A 26,329-nucleotide genomic window follows, 5' to 3' on the forward strand; every position below is an offset into this window, starting at 1 on the left:
TCTCATTTGGTCTGTCATAGTTGAAGTGTACCTATGATTAAAATTACAGGCCCCTCTCATTTTTTTAAGTGGGAGAACTTGCACAATTGGTGGCTGACTAAATACTGTTTTGCCCCACTGTGTGTGTGTGTGTGTGTGTGTGTGTGTGTGTGTGTGTGTGTGTGTGTGTGTGTGTGTGTGTGTGTGTGTGTGTGTGTGTGTGTGTGTGTGTGTGTGTGTGTGGGTGGGTCCTATAGAATTGGTTTCTGGTTTGTCTGTGGAATGCAGAGTGGTAGGTCAGACCCAGTGCTTGTGGTGTGTGTGTTAGCGTGTGCTTGAACAGGTAGAACAGGATGTCTGAAGGAACATGGCCCGACAGGTTTGTTATGAAGATAGGAAGTATATAACGCAGAGAAACAGACCTGGACTGCGAGATACAGACACTAGCAACTAGAGAAACAGACACACCTGGACTGGGAGATCCAGACACTAGCAACTAGAGAAACATACACACCTGGACTGGGAGATCCAGACACTAGCAACTAGAGAAACATACACACCTGGACTGGGACGCTTCTGACCTGGGAAAATTAGAAATCAATCAACTTCATGGACATTGTGTACTTCCGGGGACCTGTATGACATCACCATGACAACCCTGTTATGACCGTAACAGGGTCAGAAATGGCCAATGAGATGCTGCCCTGCTCCGAGACAGGTGAGGTACAACCACACCTCACAAGAGATCAACAAGGCTTCAGTTTGACAGAGTAACAAACCACATGGACTGTGCTAGCTAACGTTTGCAAACTATTTCACTTGAAGAACGCACCTCAGGCATCCCCTCTCTCTCTCTCTCTCTCTCTCTCTCTCTCTCTCTCTACCTTTGTCTCTGTCTTTATCTCTCTTCCTCTCTCTTCCTCTCTCGCTCAATTTCAATTCAAAGGGCTTTATTGGCATGGGAAACATGTTTATGTTGCCAAGTCAAGTAGATTCTAAACAAAAGTAACAAAGTAAAAAAACGTTTTACAGTGAACATGACACTCACATAAGTTCCAAAAGAATAAAGACATTACAAATGTCATATTATGTCTATATACAGTGTTGTAACGATGTGCAAATAGTAAAAAATATATACATAATAATATATACAGTGTTGTAATGACGTACACATAGTTAAAGTACAAAAGGGAAAATAAATAAACATAAATGTGGGTTGTATTTAAAATGATGTTTGTTGACCTTTTCTTGTGGCAACAGGTCACAAATCTTGCTGCTGTGATGTCACACTGTATTTGTATTGGTATTTGTTTTGGATCCCCATTAGTTCCTGCCAAGGCAGCAGCTACTCTTCCTGGGGTTTATTATGGATCCCCATTAGTTCCTGCCAAGGCAGCAGCTACTCTTCCTGGGGCTTATTATGGATCCCCATTAGTTCCTGCCAAGGCAGCAACTACTCTTCCTGGGGTTTATTGTGGATCCCCATTAGTTCCTGCCAAGGCAGCAGCTACTCTTCCTGGGGTTTATTATGGACCCCCATTAGTTCCTGCCAAGGCAGCAGCTACTCTTCCTGGGGTTTATTATGGATCCCCATTAGTTCCTGCCAAGGCAGCAATTACTCTTCCTGGGGTTTATTATGGATCCCCATTAGTTCCTGCCAAGGCAGCAGCTACTCTTCCTGGGGTTTATTATGGATCCCCATTTGTTCCTGCCAAGGCAGCAGCTACTCTTCCTGTGGTTTATTATGGATCCCCATTAGTTCCTGCCAAGGCAGCAGCTACTCTTCCTGGGGTTTATTATGGAACCCCATTAGTTCCTGCCAAGGCAGCAGCTACTCTTCCTGGGGTTTATTATGGATCCCCATTAGTTCCTGCCAAGGCAGCAGCTACTCTTCCTGGGGTTTATTATGGATCCCCATTAGTTCCTGCCAAGGCAGCAGTTACTCTTCCTGGGGTTTATTATGGATCCCCATTAGTTCCTGCCAAGGCAGCAGCTACTCTTCCTGGGGTTTATTATGGATCCCCATTAGTTCCTGCCAAGGCAGCAGCTACTCTTCCTGGGGTTTATTATGGATCCCCACTAGTTCCTGCCAAGGCAGCAACTACTCTTCCTGGGGTTTATTATGGATCCCCATTAGTTCCTGCCAAGGCAGCAGCTACTCTTCCTGGGGTTTATTATGGATCCCCATTAGTTCCTGCCAAGGCAGCAGCTACTCTTCCTGGGGTTTATTATGGATCCCCATTAGTTCCTGCCAAGGCAGTAGCTACTCTTCCTGGGGTTTATTATGACTGTGAAGACACATGACCTGGTAGTAGACCAGTCTCAACCTGACTGAGAAGACACATGACCTGGTAGTAGACCAGTCTCAACCTGACTGAGAAGACACATGACCTGGTAGTAGACCAGTCTCAACCTGACTGAGAAGACACATGACCTGGTAGTAGACCAGTCTCAACCTGACTGAGAAGACACATGACATGGTATGAAAGACAAAACAAAACTAAATGGGAAATATTATTGACATTACATTGTACTTTTCACTGGCTGTCCCTCAGGTTACGGCAGGAGGACACATATTTGGCTTTTCTCCCAATAAATATCAGATTTTTGTTCATCTTTTATAGTTTGAAATTCGTTGTATTGAATGATTCTCTTATGTCTCAGTATTTGTCACAGTGTAATAGGAAATGCAGCTCTGTCTCTACCTCTCCCCTGGAGCAGAGTGAGCACAGCCTGTCCTCTCTGGGCAGCCAGGTTTGTCTGTGACGACCGGTCTCTATAGCCAGACTGTCCTCTCTGGGCAGCCAGGTTTGTCTGTGACGACCGGTCTCTATAGCCAGACTGTCCTCTCTGGGCAGCCATGTTTGACAGCACCACCAGGTAATCTGTCTACAGCAGACCCTCCTTAGTGGGAGACAGTAGCACCAGGTCATCTGTCTACAGCAGACCCTCCTTAGTGGGAGACAGCAGCACCAGGTCATCTGTCTACAGCAGACCCTCCTTAGTGGGAGACAGTAGACCCTCCTTAGTGGGAGACAGCAGCACCAGGTCATCTGTCTACAGCAGACCCTCCTTAATGGGAGACAGCAGACCCTCCTTAGTGGGAGACAGCAGCACCAGGTCATCTGTCTACAGCAGACCCTCCTTAGTGGGAGACAGCAGCACCAGGTCATCTGTCTACAGCATACCCTCCTTAGTGGGAGACAGTAGCACCAGGTCATCTGCATACAGTAGACAGTGTTGTGTAGGGTGAGACCAGGTGCTGCCGATTCCTCTGATGTGTTTGCCCATTCATTAATGTAGATGTTAAATAGTGTTTAAGTTATTGGACAGCCCTGTTTCACTCCCCGTCCCTGAGAGAAGAAGTCTGTTGGCTTGATACCAATGTTAACCACACATTTGTTTTTAGTGTACATTGATTTAAAAACGTAATTTGTTTTCCCTCCAATAACACTTTCTAATAGTTATGGACTGGAGGGGGTAGAGGGGGGGCTGGTGGATGTTGTGTTGCAAGGCTGCTGTCCTGCTCTGTCCTCACCTTGGTTAGGAGCTCCTCTAAGGATGTCTGGTTGCTGTTTACACCTTGGTTAGGAGCTCCTCTCAGGTGTGGATGTCTGGTTCCTGTTTACACCTTGGTTAGGAGCTCCTCTAAGGTGTGAATGTCTGGTTCCTGTTTAAACCTTGGTTAGGAGCTCCTCTAAGGATGTCTGGTTGCTGTTTACACCTTGGTTAGGAACTCCTCTAAGGTGTGGATGTCTGGTTGCTGTTTACACCTTGGTTAGGAGCTCCTCTAAGGTGTGAATGTCTGGTTGCTGTTTACATCTGGTTTAGGAGCTCCTCTAAGGTGTGAATGTCTGGTTGCTGTTTACACATTGGTTAGGAGCTCCTCTAAGGATGTCTGGTTGCTGTTTACACCTTGGTTAGGAGCTCCTCTAAGGATGTCTGGTTGCTGTTTACACCTTGGTTAGGAGCTCCTATAAGGATGTCTGGTTGCTGTTTACACCTTGATTAGGAGCTCCTCTAAGGATGTCTGGTGGCTGTTTACACCTTGGTTAGGAGCTTCTCTAAGGATGTCTGGTTGATGTTTACACCTTGGTTAGGAGCTCCTCTAAGGATGTCTGGTGGCTGTTTACACCTTGGTTAGGAGCTCCTCTAATGTCTGGTGGCTGTTTACACCTTGGTTAGGAGCTCCTCTAAGGATGTCTGGTTGCTGTTTACACCTTGGTTAGGAGCTCCTCTAAGGATGTCTGGTTGCAGTTTACACCTTGGTGAGGAACTCCTCTAAGGTGTGGTTGTCTGGTTGCTGTTTGCAACTTGGTTAGGAGCTCCTCTAAGGTGTGGATGTCTGGTTGCTGTTTGCACCTTGGTTAGGAGCTCCTCTAAGGTGTGGATGTCTGGTTGCTGTTTACACCTTGGTTAGGAGCTCCTCTAAGGTGTGGTTGTCTGGTTGCTGTTTACACCTTGGTTAGGAGCTCCTCTAAGGTGTGGTTATCTAGTTGCAGTTTGCTCACGCATTACCTCAGCAGATGCACCTCCCCCTCCAGTCTGGTGAACTCATCCCTCATGGCAGCCATGGTGGTGAGGAGGGCCAGGGCCTGCTTTGCACTGAGGGGGTTGCTCTCCTCCTGGGGTGTGTCCTCCACTATGGTGGGAAGAGAGGTGCTGGATGTGCCTTTTTGGGTGGGAGGAGTAGGGGTGAGGGTGGTGCAGGATGTGCCTTTTTGGGTGGGGAGAGTAGGGGTGAGGGTGGTGCTGGTGGAGTTTGTCTTGTGGGAGGGAATGTCACTGGTGGTGTCCTTCTATCTCTGCTCTCTCCTTAATGGTCTGAAAGTCAGTTTCAAACAGCCTAATGTTACCTTGCACCATGACAGTCCCAGTCTGTTACCTTACACCATGACAGTCCCAGTCTGTTACCTTACACCATGACAGTCCCAGTCTGTTATAAACAGTCTGTTACCTGACACCATGACAGTCCCAGTCTGTTACCTTACACCATGACAGTCCCAGTCTGTTATAAACAGTCTGTTACCTGACACCATGACAGTCCCAGTCTGTTATAAACAGTCTGTTACCTGACACCCTGACAGTCCCAGTCTGTTACCTTACACCATGACAGTCCCAGTCTGTTATAAACAGTCTGTTACCTGACACCATGACAGTCCCAGTCTGTTACCTTACACCCTGACAGTCCCAGTCTGTTATAAACAGTCTGTTACCTTACACCATGACAGTCCCAGTCTGTTACCTTACACCATGACAGTCCCAGTCTGTTATAAACAGTCTGTTACCTTACACCATGACAGTCCCAGTCTGTTACCTTACACCATGACAGTCCCAGTCTGTTATAAACAGTCTGTTACCTTACACCATGACAGTCCCAGTCTGTTATAAACAGTCTGTTACCTTACACCATGACAGTCCCAGTCTGTTACCTTACACCATGACAGTCCCAGTCTGTTATAAACAGTCTGTTACCTTACACCATGACAGTCCCAGTCTGTTATAAACAGTCTGTTACCTGACACCATGACAGTCCCAGTCTGTTACCTTACACCATGACAGTCCCAGTCTGTTATAAACAGTCTGTTACCTGACACCATGACAGTCCCAGTCTGTTACCTTACACCCTGACAGTCCCAGTCTGTTATAAACAGTCTGTTACCTTACACCATGACAGTCCCAGTCTGTTACCTTACACCATGACAGTCCCAGTCTGTTATAAACAGTCTGTTACCTGACACATGACAGTCCCAGTCTGTTATAAACAGTCTGTTACCTTACACCATGACAGTCCCAGTCTGTTATAAACAGTCTGTTACCTGACACCATGACAGTCCCAGTCTGTTACCTGACACCATGACAGTCCCAGTCTTTTACCTGACACCATGACAGTCCCAGTCTGTTACCTGACACCATGACAGTCCCGGTCTGTTATAAACAGTCTGTTACCTTACACCATGACAGTCCCAGTCTGTTACCTTACACCATGACAGTCCCAGTCTGTTATAAACAGTCTGTTACCTTACACCATGACAGTCCCAGTCTGTTATAAACAGTCTGTTACCTGACACCATGACAGTCCCAGTCTGTTACCTGACACCATGACAGTCCCAGTCTGTTACCTTACACCATGACAGTCCCAGTCTGTTATAAACAGTATGTTACCTGACACCATGACAGTCCCAGTCTGTTACCTTACACCCTGACAGTCCCAGTCTGTTATAAACAGTCTGTTACCTTACACCATGACAGTCCCAGTATGTTACCTTACACCATGACAGTCCCAGTCTGTTATAAACAGTCTGTTACCTGACACCATGACAGTCCCAGTCTGTTATAAACAGTCTGTTACCTGACACCATGACAGTCCCAGTCTGTTACCTGACACCATGACAGTCCCAGTCTGTTACCTTACACCATGACAGTCCCAGTCTGTTATAAACAGTCTGTTACCTTACACGATGACAGTCCCAGTCTGTTACCTTACACCCTGACAGTCCCAGTCTGTTACCTGACACATGACAGTCCCAGTCTTTTACCTTACACCCTGACAGTCCCAGTCTGTTATAAACAGTCTGTTACCTGACACCATGACAGTCCCAGTCTGTTACCTTACACCTTGACAGTCCCAGTCTGTTATAAACAGTCTGTTACCTGACACCATGACAGTCCCAGTCTGTTACCTTACACCCTGACAGTCCCAGTCTGTTATAAACAGTCTGTTACCTTACACCATGACAGTCCCAGTCTGTTATAAACAGTCTGTTACCTTACACCATGACAGTCCCAGTCTGTTATAAACAGTCTGTTACCTTACACCATGACAGTCCCAGTCTGTTATAAACAGTCTGTTACCTGACACCATGACAGTCCCAGTCTGTTACCTTACACCATGACAGTCCCAGTCTGTTATAAACAGTCTGTTACCTTACACCATGACAGTCCCAGTCTGTTACCTTACACCCTGACAGTCCCAATCTGTTACCTGACACCATGACAGTCCCAGTCTTTTACCTTACACCCTGACAGTCCCAGTCTGTTATAAACAGTCTGTTACCTGACACCATGACAGTCCCAGTCTGTTACCTTACACCTTGACAGTCCCAGTCTGTTATAAACAGTCTGTTACCTGACACCATGACAATCCCAGTCTGTTATAAACAGTCTGTTACCTTACACCCTGACAGTCCCAGCCTGTTACCTGACACCATGACAGTCCCAGTTTGTTATAAACAGTCTGTTACCTGACACAATGACAGTCCCAGTCTGTTACCTTACACCCTGACAGTCCCAGTCTGTTATAAACAGTCTGTTACCTGACACCATGACAGTCCCAGTCTGTTATAAACAGTCTGTTACCTTACACCATGACAGTCCCAGTCTGTTACCTTACACCCTGACAGTCCCAGTCTATTACCTGACACCATGACAGTCCCAGTCTGTTATCAACAGTCTGTTACCTGACACCATGACAGTCCCAGTCTGTTATAAACAGTCTGTTACCTTACACCATGACAGTCCCAGTCTGTTACCTTACACCCTGACAGTCCCAGTCTGTTATAAACAGTCTGTTACCTGACACCATGACAGTCCCAGTCTGTTATAAACAGTCTGTTACCTTACACCATGACAGTCCCAGTCTGTTATAAACAGTCTGTTACCTTACACCATGACAGTCCCAGTCTGTTACCTGACACCATGACAGTCCCAGTCTGTTACCTAACACCATGACAGTCCCCGTCTGTTACCTGACACCATGACAGTCCCAGTCTGTTATAAACAGTCTGTTACCTTACACCATGACAGTCCCAGTCTGTTATAAACAGTCTGTTACCTAACACCATGACAGTCCCCGTCTGTTACCTGACACCATGACAGTCCCAGTCTGTTACCTTACACCCTGACAGTCCCAGTCTTGTAGAGGTTGATTGTTATCATGGTGCTGTAATCTGTCTATTTGACTTTCAGCTTCCACCCATTACAGATTCCCTATTTCTTTATGGATGGGTAGTGAGAGCAGACTGCTGAGCGCCAGGCATTTGGCTGGTCAGTGAGGAAGATGAGATTACTCACGTCACCGTATTTGTAGAGGTCTGCAAAAAGGGGTTCTGGCCTCCCCTTTAGTAGTTTCTGTTTAAAAGCTTTCCTCTTTGTGTTATTTTGGGCCTCTGGAGGGTAGAGAATGGAGTCAGCGCCAAGGGGGAGTGGGGACATGGTGCTGCTGCACCGTTATCATAGCAACTGTTTATGTTTGTCTGCTGCTAATGCTAGCTAGCTCTAATTTAGCACAAAAAAAACAGCAAAAAGAGTGAAAAATCTTCACACAAAAAACTGAAGATATGTTCAACATTAGAGTCTCTGCTCCTTTCTGGTTTACTCACTCAGTTTGGTCGTTTGATGTCGTTTTATTAACTCCCCTTGCTAGTAGGTTTGTTCTAGCTCAATTTTTCTGGCTAGCTTGTTAGCCCGCTTGCTAGGTTTTCCTTGTGTAGCTAGCTAGCGAGAGTCAAAACTTAATCTAAACTTTGTCACCTCTTAATTTGAGGTGAAAAGTTACTTTTTCATCTATTCTTTTTAGATTCTTGTGTTTATCTCATTCGGGGCGGCAGGGTAGCCTAGTGGTTAGAGCGTTGGACTAGTAACCAAAAGGTTCCAAGTTCATATCCCCGAGCTGACAAGGTACAAATCTGTCGTTCTGCCCCTGAACAGGCAGTTAACCCACTGTTCTTAGGCCGTCATTGAAAATAAGAATTTGTTCTTAACTGACTTGCCTAGTTAAATAAAGGTTTTTAAAAAATGAAATTCTAAAAACAAAGAAACTGAGAAATACATCTCTCTTCCTCTCTCTCTCCATCTATCTCTCTCTCTCTTCCTCTCTCTCTCTCTGAGTTGGTGATAACTGACAAAAATTTGTGGTTTTCCACTTTAATTTTGAGTGTGACTCCATGGGTTGATACATTTGATTTCCATTGATAATTTTTGTGTGATTTTTGTTGTCAGCACATTCAATTATGTAAAGAAAAAAGTATTTAATAAGAATATTTCATTCATTCAGATCTAGGATGTGTTATTTTAGTGTTCCCCTCAGAGGGGACATACCATAGTTCCAGACACATTCCCATAAGAAGACAAGCCTCCATTCTGTCCTCCTCCCCTTCTGATATTCTTCATAGCATCACATGGTTTAACAGATACATTGACATATGAAGACAAGCCTAACCTCTCAGCTCTCTGGGCCCCTAGTGACTAAGCCCGAGCTGAGAAGGAATAACTGCAACTGCCAACAGTATAGTCCAAAAGAAGACATTCTAATGACAAGAAAAATATGAAACATCTTATTTATCTATGTTACCTCACTAATTCTGAATCAGCCACGACAGTACTCCTGGCCAACAAAATCGCAAAAGCTCTTCAGTCTTTCTACTCTGACGGTGAAAATATGAAAATATCTTGGTGAGCAGGTACTCAACATCAAGGGGAATCATATCCAAAGCTGTTCTGGGCGTGTTATGAATGATGTGGGCAGGACAACCTCAGCCAATCACCTCCCACTACAGAGCATTTTTAACTTTGGTATGGACATTGACCCTCCCCAGCCTATTCAGTCCTCCAAGGTTGGTATGGACATTGACCCTCCCCAGCCTATTCAGTCCAAAGTTGGTATTTGTGTTGTCGGCAGAGAATGCCACGACTTTGTTTTGCAGGTTACATTTTGGGATGACCACCAGGACCTCAGCTGCAATCTCCTCTGCCATATATCTGACAATATCTGACCACTACTGGCAGCAGCTTTACATGTCCATGATTGGACACATCAATGGACAGGGACACATATTCAACCTGGTCTAGGTCCTGTGTTACCAAAGTAGTTGCCCGTGGTGCTAACACGCTACTGACTATGGCTTCACATTGTGTCCTAGCACATGGTGCGAACACGTTACTGACTATGGCTTCACATTGTGTCCTAGCACATGGTGCGAACACGTTACTGACTATGGCTTCACATTGTGTCCTAGCACATGGTGCTAACACGCTACTGACTATGGCTTCACATTGTGTCCTAGCACATGGTGCTAACACGTTACTCACTAGGGCTTCACATTGTGTCCTAGCACATGGTGCTAACACGTTACTCACTATGGCTTCACATTGTGTCCTAGCACATGGTGCTAACACGTTACTCACTATGGCTTCACATTGTGTCCTAGCACATGGTGCTAACACATTACTCACTATGGCTTCACATTGTGTCCTAGCACATGGTGCTAACACGTTACTCACTAGGGCTTCACATTGTGTCCTAGCACATGGTGCTAACACGTTACTGACTATGGCTTCACATTGTGTCCTAGCACATGGTGCTAACACGTTACTCACTATGGCTTCACATTGTGTCCTAGCACATGGTGCTAACAAGTTACTCACTATGGCGTCATATTGTGTCCTAGCACATGGTGCTAACACGTTACTGACTATGGCTTCACATTGTGTCCTAGCACATGATGCTAACACGTTACTCACTATGGCTTCACATTGTGTCCTAGCACATGGTGCTAACACGTTACTGACTATGGCTTCACATTGTGTCCTAGCACATGATGCTAACACGTTACTCACTAGGGCTTCACATTGTGTCCTAGCACATAATGCTAACACGTTACTGACTATGGCTTTACATTGTGTCCTAGCACATGGTGCTAACACGTTACTCACTATGGCTTCACATTTTGTCCTAGCACATGTAAACTTAGGCTCATAAAGCTTCCGTGTGAGTTGTGCTGTGCAGTTCATAGATCTGTAACTATGATTGTGTCACATAGTGTGGTATGCAAAGACACCCTCCTGCACAGCTAAATCATATTGTTCTTGGGAAGGCTCTACCTTCTTGAAGAATGTGGTGACAGAGGGCAAACCAACACAGCCAATCAAAGAGGCTTTATGCGTTTTTGTCTGCTGATGTTCTACCACTGCTGTTCTTCCCCCTCTGCCATTTGAAAGAGAGGAATTACAAAGGGTGCAGTGAACCATTCTATCGTCTTGACCTGAGCGTATACATGGAAATTCTCTCATCATGTTGTCATTAAAATGGCATTTCCGTTTCTGGGAAAGAGCCATTGTGCCTCCTCTGTTTGCTCTTCTTCACTCTCTTTGGGTCACTCTTCTTACTCTCTTAACTTTTTCTTCTTCTCCAGTCTTTCTCCTCTTTTCTTCACTCGTCTTCCTTTCCTTCTCTTCACCTTTCCACCTCACTCTTCCACACTCTCCTTGCTTCACTCTTTTTACTCCCTTAATTTTTCCTTCTCCTTCCTCTCCAATCTTTAATAATAAATAGTACACTATTATATAAAATACTTTGGTTAACAGATTCCCATTGCTTGCCTCATTTTTGTACTTTATCTCAAAAACATTGTTTGGAAAAATAAATTGGCAGGCGCTGCAATCATTTATCTTTCCTCCTCTATCTCACTCTTCTTCCTATCCAGTCTTCCTCCTCTCCACTCTAACAGAAAACATTATGCTAATGTTATCCAGGAAAATGTCTAAATATATTTTCACACCACTTATAATGCCAAACCATTAAAATTGTAATCTACAAATAAATATTCCCAGAATTGTGCATTAATTTAATATATTCATATTTTCAAAATAGCCCGTCCACTGCATGTTTGTTTACACGTGAACATTTTTTAACCTAGCTACCATTAAAGTAGCTAGTGAACCTAGCTAGATAACGTTAACTTAGTCGACATAGCTAATGTTTAAAACCTATTTAAACTTGAAAATAAAAGAGAGCCGCCCACTCTAGGAGCTCAGATGCAAAAATGTAATTACCAACGTTTCGACAGCCAAGCTGTCTTCATCAGGGTATAATCACAAACACTGCGGGATGACTCGTTTATATAGTGTCAAAAGACACAGGTGTCTGTAATCATGGCCAAGAGTGGCCTAATATCATTGGTTAATAATCAAATATTAAAATGTCATACAAAGAACAGCATACAAACAACAAATGGACAGCATACGATCATAGATTCATTTGACTATACAAGTTTACAAACAATTACAATGGCAAAGTCACAATAATCACAAGAATGGCTTCACGACTGCATGGCCAGGCACGATTCTAACACCATCATTAAGTTTGCAGACGACACAACAGTGGTAACACAACACATGACAACACAGCATGGTAACCGACAACGAGTCTGATCACCGACAACGACGAGACAGACTATGGAGAGGAAGTCAGAGACCTGGCCGAGTGGTGCCAGAATACCATCCTGTCCCTCCACGTCACCAAGACTAAGGAGATGATTGTGGACTACAGGAAAAGGGGGACTGAGCACGCCCCCATTCTCATCGACGGGGCTGCAGTGGAGCAGGTTGAGAGCTTCAAATTCCTTGGTGTCACCATCAACATCAAACTAGAATGGTCCAAACACACCAAGACAGTCGTGAAGAGGGCACGACAAAACCTATTCCCCTGATCACCGACAACGACGAGACAGACTATGGAGAGGAAGTCAGAGACCTGGCCGAGTGGTGCCAGAAAACCATCCTGTCCCTCCACGTCACCAAGACTAAGGAGATGATTGTGGACTACAGGAAAAGGGGGACTGAGCACGTCCCCATTCTCATCGACGGGGCTGCAGTGGAGCAGGTTGAGAGCTTCAAATTCCTTGGTGTCACCATCAACATCAAACTAGAATGGTCCAAACACACCAAGACAGTCGTGAAGAGGGCACGACAAAACCTATTCCCCCCAGGAAACTAAAAAGATTTGGCATGGGTCCTGAGATCGTCAAAAGGTTCTACAGCTGGCGGTGTCAGAAGAAGGCCCTAAAAATTGTCAAAGACCCCAGCCACCCCAGTCATAGACTGTTTTCTCTACTACTGCATGGCAAGCGGTACCGGAGTGCCAAGTCTAGGACCAAAAGCCAACAGTTTTTACCCCCAAGACACAAGACTCCTGAACAGGAAATCAAATGGCTACCCAGACTACTTGCATTGTCCCGCCCCCCAACCCCTCGTTCTACGCTGCTGCTACTCTCTGTTTATCATATATGCATTGTCATTTTAACTATACATTCATGTACTTACTACCTCAATCAGCATGACTAACCGGTGTCTGTATAGAGCCTCGCTACTTTTATAGCCTCGCTACTGTATATAGTCTGTCTTTATACTGTTGTTTTATTTCTTTACTTACCTATTGTTCACCTAATACATTTTTTGCACTATTGGTTAGAGCCTGTAAGTCAGCATTTCACTGTAAGGTCTACTACACCTGTTGTATTCGGAGCACATGACAACACAACATGACAACAACAACATGACAGCACAGCATGTAACAACACAACATAACAACAACAACATGACCACAGCGTGGTAACAACACAACATGACAACACAACATGACGACAACAACAACATGACAACAACAACATGACAACAACACATGACAACACAGCATGGTAACAACACGTGACATCACAACATGGTAACAACACATGACAACACAGCATGGTAACAACACATGACAACACAACATGGTAACAACACATGACAACACAACATGGTAACAACACATGACAACACAACATGGTAACAACACATGACAACACAGCATGGTAACAGCACATGACAACACAGCATGGTAACAACACATGACAACACAACATGGTAACAACACATGACAAAAACAACATGGTAACAACACATGACAACACAGCATGGTAGCAACACAACATGACAACACAGCATGGTAACAACACAACATGACAACAACAACATGACAACACAGCATGTAACAACACAACATAACAACAACAACATGACCACAGCGTGGTAACAACACAACATGACAACACAAAATGACGACAACAACAACATGACAACAACAACATGACAACAACAACATGACAACACAGCATGGTAAGAACACAACATGACAACATGACAACAACAACATGACAACACAGCATGGTAGCAACACAATATGACAACATGACAACATGACAACACAGCATGGTAGCAACACAATATGACAACAACAACAACATGACAACACAGCATGGTAGCAACACAATATGGCATCAGCACGTCATGGTAGCATCAGAAACATGGTACAAACATTGTAAGGCACGGACAACAGCACGAGGGGCAAAAAGGTAGAGACAACAATACATCATGCAAATCCTAACCCTGGGTTAATCTGTTGGCCAACCCTAACCTAACCCTGAATTAATTGGTTGGCCAACCCTAACCTAACCCTGGGTTAAATCTGTTGGCTAACCCTGGGTGAAAATGTTGGCCAACCCTAACCTAACCCTGGGTTAATCTGTTGACCAACCCTAACCTAACCCTGAATTCATTTGTTGGCCAACCCTAACCTAACCCTGGGTTAATCTGTTGGCCAACCTTAACTTAATCCTGGGTTTATGCCACCACAGGGCTGCAGTGTCCATGCTGTACAAATTGACCAGGTGAGATTGAGAGGGAGGTGTCTCCATGGTGATGTGGCTTCAGTGTTCCATCTGTCTCTGGATCTTCCTCTGGCCTTCAGCAGGTAAAACCTGACTACACACACACTAATCGAACCCTGATTAACACCCTGATTAACAAAGATTCACTCACTTATTCACACTCTCACTAATTGTGTGTGTGTGTGTGTGTGTGTGTGTGTGTGTGTGTGTGTGTGTGTGTGTGTGTGTGTGTGTGTGTGTGTGTGTGTGTGTGTGTGTGTCAGGGTGTCTCTCCCCCCCTCAGAATGTGACTGTAGAGTTTCTGGACTTCCAAGGGAGAGTCCACTGGCTGGCCGGAGCTGGCAACACCAACCATACCCACTACTCTGTAGAGATTGGAGCACTCAGGTTAGTGGGGGGGGTTCAGTATGTGCCTTTCTGCGTGTGGTTGGATGACTGGATGACTGGATGGACAGATGACTAGATGACTAGATGACTGGATGACTAGATCACTAGATGACTGGATGGTTGGATGACTGGATGACTAGATGACTGGATGACTGGATGGTTGGATGAGTGGATGACTGGATGACTAGATGACAGGATGGTTGGATGACTGGATGACTGGATGACTAGATGGCTGGATGACTGGATGGTCAGATGACTGGATGACTAGATGACTGGATGACTGGATGGCTGGATGACTGGATGGATGGATGGCTGGATGGATGGATGACTGGATGACTAGATGACAAGATGGCCGGATGACTGGATGGTTGGATGACTGGATGAATGGATGACTGGATGACTAGATGACTGGATGACTGGATGGTTAAATGACTGGATGGTTGGATGACTGGCTGGTTGGATGACTGCATGATTGGATGACTAGATGACTGGATGACTAGATGAATGGATGACTAGATGACTAGATGACTGGATGACTAGATTACTCGATGACTGGATGGTTGGATGACTGGATGGTTGAATGACTGGATGACTGGATGACTAGATGGCTGGATGGTTGGATGACTGGATCGTTGAATGACTGGATGGCTGGATGACTGGATGACTGGATGGCTAGATGACTAGATGACTAGATGACTGGATGGCTGGATGACCTGATGACTGGATGGCTGGATGACTAGATGACTGGATGACTGGATGGCTGGATGACTGGATGACTGGATGACTAGATAGCTGGATGACTGGATGGCTGGATGACTAGATGACTGGATGGTTGGATGACTGGATGACTGGATGGCTAGATGGCTGGATGACTGGATTACTGGATGACTAGATGACTGGATGGCTGGATGACTGGATGACTGGATGACTAGATGGCTGGATGACTAGATGACTGGATGACTGGATGGTTGGATGACTGGATGACTAGATGACTAGATGGCTGGATGACTAGATGACAAGATGGCTGGATGACTGGATGGTTGGATGGATGGCTGGATGGCTAGATGGCTAGATGGCTGGATGCCTGGATGACTAGATGGCTGGATGACTGGATGGCTGGATGACTGGATGGCTGGATGGATGGATGACTGGATGGATGGCTAGATGGCTGGATGACTGGATGGATGGCTGGATGACTGGATGGCTGGATGACTGGAAGGATGGCTGGATGGCTGGATGGATGGATGACTGGATGACTAGATGACTAGATTACTAGATGGCTGGATGACTGGATGACTAGATGGCTAGATGGCTAGATGACTGGATGGTTGCATGACTGGATGACTAGATGACTAGATGGCTGGATGACTGGATGGCTGGATGACTGGATGACTGGATGACTAGATGACTAGATGGCTGGATGACTAGATGACTGGATGGCTGGATGACTGGATGACTGGATGGTTGGATGACTGGATGACTAGATGACTGGATGGTTGGATGACTGGATGACTGGATGGCTGGATGACTGGATGACTAGATGGCTAGATGACTGGATGGCTGGATGACTGGATGACTAGATGACTAGATGGCTGGATGACTGGATGGTTGGATGACTGGATGACTAGATGGCTGGATGACTGGATGACTGGATGACTGGATGGTTGGATGACTGGATGACTAGATGACTAGATGACTAGATGGCTGGATGGCTGGATGGTTGGATGGCTGGATGACTAGATGACTAGATGGCTGGATGACTGGATGGCTGGATGACTGGATGACTGGATGACTAGATGACTAGATGACTGGATGGCTGGATGACTAGATGACTGGATGGCTGGATGACTGGATGACTAGATGATGGATGGTTGGATGGCTGGATGACTGGATGGTTGGATGACTGGATGACTAGATGACTGGATGGTTGGATGACTGGATGACTGGATGGCTGGATGACTGGATGACTAGATGGCTAGATGACTGGATGGCTGGATGACTGGATGACTAGATGACTAGATGGCTGGATGACTGCATGGTTGGATGACTGGATGACTAGATGGCTGGATGACTGGATGACTGGATGACTAGATGGCTGGATGACTGGATGGTTGGATGACTGGATGACTAGATGACTAGATGACTAGATGGCTGGATGGCTGGATGGTTGGATGGCTGGATGGTTGGATGACTAGATGGCTAGATCTGGATGGCTGGATGACTGGATTACTAGATGACTAGATGACTAGATGACTGGATGGCTGGATGACTGGATGACTAGATGACTAGATGGCTGGATGACTGGATGGTTGGATGACTGAATGACTAGATGGCTGGATGACTGGATGACTGGATGACTGGATGACTAGATGGCTGGATGACTGGATGGTTGGATGACTGGATGACTAGATGACTAGATGGCTGGATGGCTGGATGGATGGATGACTGGATGGTTGGATGGTTGGATGGTTGGATGACTGGATGACTAGATGACTAGATGGCTGGATGACTAGATGACTAGATATCTGGATGACTGGATGGTTCGATGGATGGCTGGATGGCTGGATGGCTGGATGGCTGGATGACTGGATGACTAGATGACTGGATGACTAGATGGCTGGATGACTGGATGACTAGATGGCTGGATGACTGGATGACTGGATGGATGGCTGGATGACTGGATGACTGGATGACTGGAAGGATGGCTGGATGACTGGATGACTGGATGGCTGGATGACTGGATGGCTGGATGACTGGATGACTGGATGGCTGGATGACTGGATGACTAGATGACTGGATGGCTGGATGACTGGATGACTGGATGACTGGATGACTGGATGGATGGTTGGATGACTGGATGACTGGATGGATGGTTGGATGGCTGGATGACTGGATGGATGGATGGTTGGATCGATGGATGGATGGATGGTTGGATGGCTGGATGACTGGATGGATGGTTGGCTGGATGGGGTACAGGGATAAGAAGAGAATGTGAGAGCAAAAGCAGGATGAGGTGGAGGGATTGAAAGAAAGTGTGAAAGAGAGTGAAGCAGAAAGAGTGAAGGGGAGAGAGCGTGAAAGAAAGAAGGAGAGCGAGAGTGAAGGAGAGAAGGAGAGAGAGAGTGAAGGAGAGAAGGAGAGAGAGAGTGAAGGAGAGAAGGAGAGAGAGAGTGAAGGAGAGAAGGAGAGAGAGAGTGAAGGAGAGAGAAAAAGAGACAGAGAGTGAAGGAGAGTGAAGGAGAGAAGGAGAGAGAGAGTGAAGGAGAGAAGGAGAGAGAGAGTGAAGGAGAGAAGGAGAGAGAGAGTGAAGGAGAGTGAAGGAGAGAAGGAGAGAGAGAGTGAAGGAGAGAAGGAAAGAGAGAGTGAAGGAGAGAGAAAAAGAGAGAGAGTGAAGGAGAGAAGGAGAGAGAGAGAAGGGAGAAGTGATGATGTGTCCTCTTGTGATGTAGTGAGTCATGGTGGCAACCCTGTAACTGCAGCAACCCCGTTGCCATGGCGTGCCCCCTGGACATTCCGCTGGAGGACCTTTTAAAGAATTACAACGTCAGAGTGAGGGCGGAGCTGGAAGAGCAGACGTCAGACTGGAAATACCTGGAGAACACAGTACAGCCCTACTCAGACAGTGAGACACAGTACAGCCCCACTCAGACAGTGACACACACAGTACAGCCCTACTCAGACAGTAAGACACAGTACAGTCCTACTCAGACAGTGAGACACAGTACAGCCCTACTCAGACAGTGAGACACAGTACAGCCCTACTCAGACAGTGAGACACAGTACAGCCCTACTCAGACAGTGAGACACACAGTACAGCCCTACTCAGACAGTGAGACACAGTACAGCCCCACTCAGACAGTGACACACACAGTACAGCCCTACTCAGACAGTAAGACACAGTACAGTCCTACTCAGACAGTGAGACACAGTACAGCCCTACTCAGACAGTGAGACACAGTACAGCCCTACTCAGACAGTGAGACACAGTACAGCCCTACTCAGACAGTGAGACACACAGTACAGCCCTACTCAGACAGTGACACACACAGTACAGTCCTACTCAGACAGTGACACACACAGTACAGTCCTACTCAGACAGTGAGACACAGTACAGCCCTACTCAGACAGTGAGACACAGTACAGCCCTACTCAGACAGGGAGACACAGTACAGCCCTACTCAGACAGTGACACACCCAGTACAGCCCTACTCAGACAGTGACACACACAGTACAGTCCTACTCAGACAGTAACACACAGTACAGCCCTACTCAGACAGTGACACACACAGTACAGTCCTACTCAGACAGTGAGACACAGTACAGCCCTACTCAGACAGTGAGACACAGTACGGCCCTACTCAGACAGTAACACACAGTACAGCCCTACTCAGACAGTAAGACACAGTACAGCCCTACTCAGACAGTGAGACACAGTACAGCCCTACTCAGACAGTAAGACACAGTACACAAACGTGTGTGTGTGTGTGTGTGTGTGTGTGTGTGTGTGTGTGTGTGTGTGTGTGTGTGTGTGTGTTTTCTGCAGCAGTGTTGAGTGCCCCAGGTCTGGAGTTGTGGGTGGAGAACCAGAGTCTATGTGTCCAGCTTCACCATCCTGCTCAGAACATCTTCAAATTATACAACATCACACTGCTGAAGAATGTTCAGGAACACAACGCCACGGTGAGAACACACACACACACACCAAAATCACGTTTTCAACAGAGTTCTCATTGATTTGTGTCTGTAGGTTATGTCAGACATTGAGTCGGGCTCAAAGAGAGTGTTCTACCATCTCAGTCCAGACCACACCTACTGCCTCTTGGCCTCAGCCAATCACTACAGCCTACGCCGTCACATGACTGCTCAGGGGTGTGTCAACCTGACGAGACACAGACCAGATACACAAGGTACTGTACAGCACACAGTCCAACTCTATACACACAGCCCACCTCTATAAAAATAGCCCACCTCTACACACACAGTCCACATCTATACACACAGCCCACCTCTACACACACAGTCCACCTCTATACACACAGCCCATCTCTATACACACATCCCACCTCTATACACACAGCCCACCTCTACACACAGCCCACCTCTACACACAGCCCACCTCTATACACACATCCCACCTCTATACACACAGCCCACCTCTATACACACAGCCCACCTCTATACACAGCCTACCTCTACACACAGCCCACCTCTATACACAGCCCACCTCTATATACACAGCCCACCTCTATACACACATCCCACCTCTATACACACAGCCCACCTCTACACACAGCCCAACTCTACACACAGCCCACCTCTACACACAGCCCACCTCTATACACACAACCCAACTCTATACACACAGCCCACCTCTACACACAGCCCACCTCTACACACACAGCCCACCTCTATACACACATCCCACCTCTACACACAGCCCACCTCTACACACAGCCCACCTTTACACACATCCCACCTCTACACACAGTCCACCTCTATACACACAGCCCACCTCTACACACACAGTCCACCTCTATACACACAGCCCACCTCTATACACACATCCCACCTCTATACACACAGCCCACCTCTACACACAGCCCACCTCTACACACAGCCCACCTCTATACACACATCCCACCTCTATACACACAGCCCACCTCTATACACACAGCCCACCTCTATACACAGCCCACCTCCACACACAGCCCACCTCTATACACAGCCCACCTCTATACACACATCCCACCTCTATACACACAGCCCACCTCTACACACAGCCCACCTCTACACACAGCCCACCTCTACACACAGCCCACCTCTATACACACAGCCCAACTCTATACACACAGCCCACCTCTACACACAGCCCACCTCTACACACAGCCCACCTCTATACACACATCCCACCTCTACACACAGCCCACCTCTACACACAGCCCACCTTTACACACATCCCACCTCTACACACAGCCCACCTCTACACACAGCCCACCTCTATACACACATCCCACCTCTATACACACAGCCCACCTCTATACACACAGCCCACCTCTATACACAGCCCACCTCTACACACAGCCCACCTCTATACACAGCCCACCTCTATATACACAGCCCACCTCTATACACACATCCCACCTCTATACACACAGCCCACCTCTACACACAGCCCACCTCTATACACACAGCCCACCTCTACACACAGCCCACCTCTATACACACATCCCACCTCTATACACACAGCCCACCTCTACACACAGCCCACCTCTATACACACAGCCCACCTCTACACACAGCCCACCTCTATACACACAGCCCACCTCTACACACAGCCCACCTCTACACACAGCCCACCTCTACACACAGCCCACCTCTACACACAGCCCACCTCTATACACACAGCCCAACTCTATACACACAGCCCACCTCTACACACAGCCCACCTCTACACACACAGCCCACCTCTATACACACATCCCACCTCTACACACAGCCCACCTCTACACACAGCCCACCTTTACACACATCCCACCTCTACACACAGCCCACCTCTACACACAGCCCACCTCTATACACACATCCCACCTCTATACACACAGCCCACCTCTACACACAGCCCACCTCTACACACAGCCCACCTCTACACACAGCCCACCTCTACACACAGCCCACCTCTATACACACAGCCCACCTCTACACACAGCCCAACTCTACACACATCCCACCTCTACACACAGCCCACCTCTACACACAGCCCACCTCTATACACACATCCCACCTCTATACACACAGCCCACCTCTACACACAGCCCACCTCTACACACAGCCCACCTCTACACACAGCCCACCTCTACACACAGCCCACCTCTATACACACAGCCCACCTCTACACACAGCCCAACTCTACACACAGCCCACCTCTACACACAGCCCACCTCTATACACACAGCCCATCTCTACACACAGCCCACCTCTACACACACAGCCCACCTCTACACACACAGCTCACCTCTATACACACAGCCCACCTCTATACACACATCCCACCTCTATACACACAGCCCACCTCTACACACAGCTCACCTCTACACACAGCCCACCTCTACACACAGCCCACCTCTATACACACAGCCCACCTCTATACACACAGCCCACCTCTACACACAGCCCACCTCTACACACAGCCCACCTCTATACACACATCCCACCTCTACACACACAGCTCACCTCTATACACAGACACAAACTACCCTCAGACAAAGGATCTCAATACCAAACCACATAACTACCCTTAGACAAAGGAACTCAATGCCATATTTGAAGAAGCTGATCTACAACACAAATTTAGAAACAGGTTATGATGCAACGCCAACGTGATCAAAAGTTACTTGTAGAAGGCCAGCATCCCAGAGTTGCCTCTTCACTGTTGACGTTGAGACTGGTGTTTTGCGGGTACTATTTAATGAAGCTGCCAGTTGAGGACTTGTGAGGCGCCTGTTTCTAAAACTAGACACTCTAATGTACTTGTCCTTGTGCTCAGTTGCGCACCGGGGCCTCTCACTCGTTCTATTCTGGTTAGGGACAGTTTGCGTGGTCAGTGAAGGGAGTAGTAAACAGCATTGTACGAGTTCTTTTCTCGCATGGAATAGCCTTCATTTCTCAGAACAAGAATAGACTGACGAGTTTCCAAAGAAAGGGCTTTGTTTCTGGCTTAATGCGTTTGAGCCAATCAGTTGTGACAAGGTAGGGTTGGTATACAGAAGATAGCCCTATTTGGTAAAAGACAAGTCCTCCATACTATGGCAAGAACAGCTCAGATAAGCAAAGATAAATGACAGTCCATCATTACTTTGTGACATGAAGGTCAGTCAAGAACTTTGAAAGTTTTTTCAAAAGCAGTCGCAAATTTACCACCACAGAACGAAGCACTAAGACCAACTCTATAAAGCCATAAGCAAAGAAGAAAATGCTCACCTAGAAGCAGCGCTCCTAGTGGCCGGGGACTTTAATGCAGACAAACTTAAATCAGTTTTACAACATTTTTACCAGCATGTCACGTGCAACCAGAGAAAAAAACAACTAAAGCAGGAAGTACCGGTGACTCAATACGGAAGTGGTCAGATGATGCGGGTGCTACGCTACAGGACTGTTTTGCTAGCACAGACTAGAATATGTTCCGGGATTCATCCAATGGCATTGAGGAGTCATCGACTTCATCAATAAGTGCATTGACAACATTGTCCCCACAGTGACTGTACGTACATATCCCAACCAGAAGCCTTGGGTTACAGGCAACATCTGCATCGAGCTAAAGAGCAGGAGACTAATCCGGATGCTTTTAAGAAATCCCGCTCTGCCCTCAGATGAACCATCAAACAAGCAAAGCGTCAATACAGGATTAAGGTTGAATCCTACTACACCGGTTCTGATGCTCGTTGGATGAGGCTTGAAAACTACAGACTATAAAGGGAAACCCAGGCGTGAGCTGCCCAGTGACACGAGCCTACTGCCGTTTATGCTCGCTTCGAGTCAAGCAACACTGAAGCATGCACGAGAGAACCAACTTTTTAGATTCCTTTGTAGGCATGTTGGGAAAGTTGGAACAGGTGGATTCTGAATCAAACGCGCCAAATAAACTGACATTTTTGGGATATAAAGAAGGACTTTATCGAACAAAACAACCATTCATTGTGTAACTGGGACCCTTTGGATTGCAAAAAGATGAAGATCTTCAAAGGTAAGTGATTCATTTTATCGCTGTTTTTGAGTTTTGTGACACCTGTGCAGGTTATGAATTCATGTTAATGCAGAAGTGGGTGAGGCGCTGTCCTCAGTCAATCAAATGCTATGCTTTCACCGTAAAGCCTATTGTAAATCGGACAAAGCGGTTCGATTACCAAGATTCTAAGCTAAAGAATGGTGTATAACACTTGTATTTTTATGAATGTTTAATATTACTACTTTTGTTTTTTTAATTTTGTGCAATTTCACAGGATGTTGTCGAGGTAGCTAGCGTCCCAATGATCCAAAAGAAATTAACAAAGAAAAAAGAAGAAGTTAACAAAAATTATGTCATGGCTTTAGAAGCTTCTGATAGGCTATTTGAGTGAATTTGAGTCAATTGGAGATGTATTTCAAGGTCAACCTTCAAACTCAGTGCCTCTTTGCTTGACATCATGGGAAAATCAAAAGAAATCAGCCAAGACCTCAGAAAATAAATTGTAGACCTCCACAAGTCTGGTTCATCCTTGGGAGCAATTTCCAATGCCTGAAGGTACCACGTTAATCTCTACAATAGTATGCAAGTATAAACACCATGGGACCATGCAGCCGTCATACCGCTCAGGAAGGAGACGCGTTCTGTCTCCTAGAGATGAACATACTTTGGTGCGAAATGTGCAAATCAATCCCAGAACAACAGCAAAGGACCTTGTGAAGATGCTGGAGGAAACAGGTACAAAACTATCTATATCCACAGTAAAACAAATCCTATATCGACATAACCTGAAAGGCCGCTCAGCAAGGAAGAAGCCACTGCTCCAAAACCGCCATAAAAAAAGCAAGACTACGGTTTGCAACTGCACATGGGGACAAAGATTGTACTTTTTGGAGAAATGTCCTCTGGTCTGATGAAACAAAAATAGAACTGTTTGGCCATAATGCCCATCGTTATGATTGGAGGAAAAAGAGGGACGCTTGCAAGCCGAAGAACACCATCCAGACCGTGAAGCACGGGGGTGGCAGCATCATGTTGTGGGTGTGCGTTGCTGCAGGAGGGACTGGTGCACTTCACAAAATATATGGCATCATGAGGTAGAAAAATTATGTGGATATATTGAAGCAACATCTCAAGACATCAGTCAGGAAGTTAAAACTTGGTCGCAAATGGGCCTTCCAAATGGACAATACTTCCAAAGTTGTGGCAAAATGGCTTAAGGACAACAAAGTCCATCACAAAGCCCTGAAATAAAGTGATGATCCGACTTCAACTATATGTGAAAATGCTGTTCATAGACTTTAGCTCAGCATCCCTCTAGGCTGGTCACCAAACTCCATGACCATCAGCACTCTCTATACACACACACAGCCCACCTCTACACACACAGCCCACCTCTACACACACTCTCAGCATCCCTCTAGGCTGGTCACCAAACTCCATGACCATCATCTCTGTGTAACTGGACTTTGGACCCCAGTCTGTCAGACAACTTCACCTCCTCAACCCTGAACCTGAACTCCAGCTGCGTGCTGAGCCCCCTCCACTCCCTCTTCACCTATGACAAAGAAAACCAAGGAGCTCATTGTGGATTACAGGAAGTCTAAAAGCTGCAGCCACGCCCCAGTTTTCATTGATGGCTCTGAGATTGCGCGTGTGCCCAGCTTCAAATTCCTAGTGTCTACATCTCCGACTACCTCTCCTGGACCCTCAACATGTCAACCCTGGTCAAAGAGGCACAGCAGCGCCTTTTTGAGGAGGCTGAAGAAGGCCTGTCTCCCAAGATCCTGGTGAACTTTTAACTTCTTGGTGACAGGGGCAGTATTTTCACGTCCGGATGAAATGCATGCCCAGATTCAACTGCCTGCTACTTATCCCCAGAATATAAGATATGCATATTATTAGTAGATGTGGATAGAAAACACTCTGACGTTTCTGAAACTGTTTGAATCATGTCTGTGACTATAACAGAACTTATTTAGCAGGCGAAACCCCGACGAGGTCACTCTCTTTTCAATGGGTTTTCATTGGGAATCCAGAGTTCTACGGGACCTTCTTGCAGTTCCTACCGCTTCCACTAGATGTCACCAGTCTTTATAAATTGGTTGAGGTTTTTCCTTTGTGTAATAAAGAAGTAGCCCTGCTCAAAACGAGGGTCACTTCAAGTGTACTGTTAGATAAAGGCGTGTGACCAGAAAGCTAGCTACAGTTTGTTTTCCTCCTGTATTGAAAACAGATCATCCCGTCTTCAATTTCATCGATTATTTACATTAAAAAATACCTAAAGTTGTATTACAAAAGTAGTTTGAAATGTTTTGGTAAAGTTTACAGGTACAGTGCCTTGCGAAAGTATTCGGCCCCCTTGAACTTTGCGACCTTTTGCCACATTTCAGGCTTCAAACATAAAGATATAAAACTGTATTTTTTTGTGAAGAATCAACAACAAGTGGGACACAATCATGAAGTGGAACGACATTTATTGGATATTTCAAACTTTTTTAACAAATCAAAAACTGAAAAATTGGGCGTGCAAAATTATTCAGCCCCCTTAAGTTAATACTTTGTAGCGCCACCTTTTGCTGCGATTACAGCTGTAAGTCGCTTGGGGTATGTCTCTATCAGTTTTGCACATCGAGAGACTGAAATTTTTTCCCATTCCTCCTTGCAAAACAGCTCGAGCTCAGTGAGGTTGGATGGAGAGCATTTGTGAACAGCAGTTTTCAGTTCTTTCCACAGATTCTCGATTGGATTCAGGTCT

General features: G+C 46.2%; 1 protein-coding gene across 10 annotated transcripts in view; it reads left to right on the plus strand.

Moving 5' to 3' along the window:
* The first annotated feature begins 278 nt into the window (after positions 1-278).
* The window catches only part of crfb12 (cytokine receptor family member B12), a 31,671-nt gene continuing 5,620 nt past the window's right edge, over positions 279-26,329 (plus strand). The window contains exons 1-6 of one of the 10 annotated variants that reach the window (XM_090226187.1): positions 279-697; positions 14,433-14,548; positions 14,729-14,852; positions 18,302-18,474; positions 19,396-19,532; positions 19,600-19,759. In XM_090226187.1, coding sequence (XP_090082313.1) covers positions 14,491-14,548; positions 14,729-14,852; positions 18,302-18,474; positions 19,396-19,532; positions 19,600-19,759 — 652 coding nt within the window. In that variant the 5' untranslated portion in view covers positions 279-697; positions 14,433-14,490. 10 annotated transcript variants of the gene reach the window in all.

This window comes from Oncorhynchus mykiss, chromosome 29 (genome assembly GCF_057628025.1).
Source record: "Oncorhynchus mykiss isolate SJ-2025 chromosome 29, ASM5762802v1, whole genome shotgun sequence".
Taxonomy (NCBI): Eukaryota; Metazoa; Chordata; class Actinopteri; order Salmoniformes; family Salmonidae; genus Oncorhynchus; species Oncorhynchus mykiss.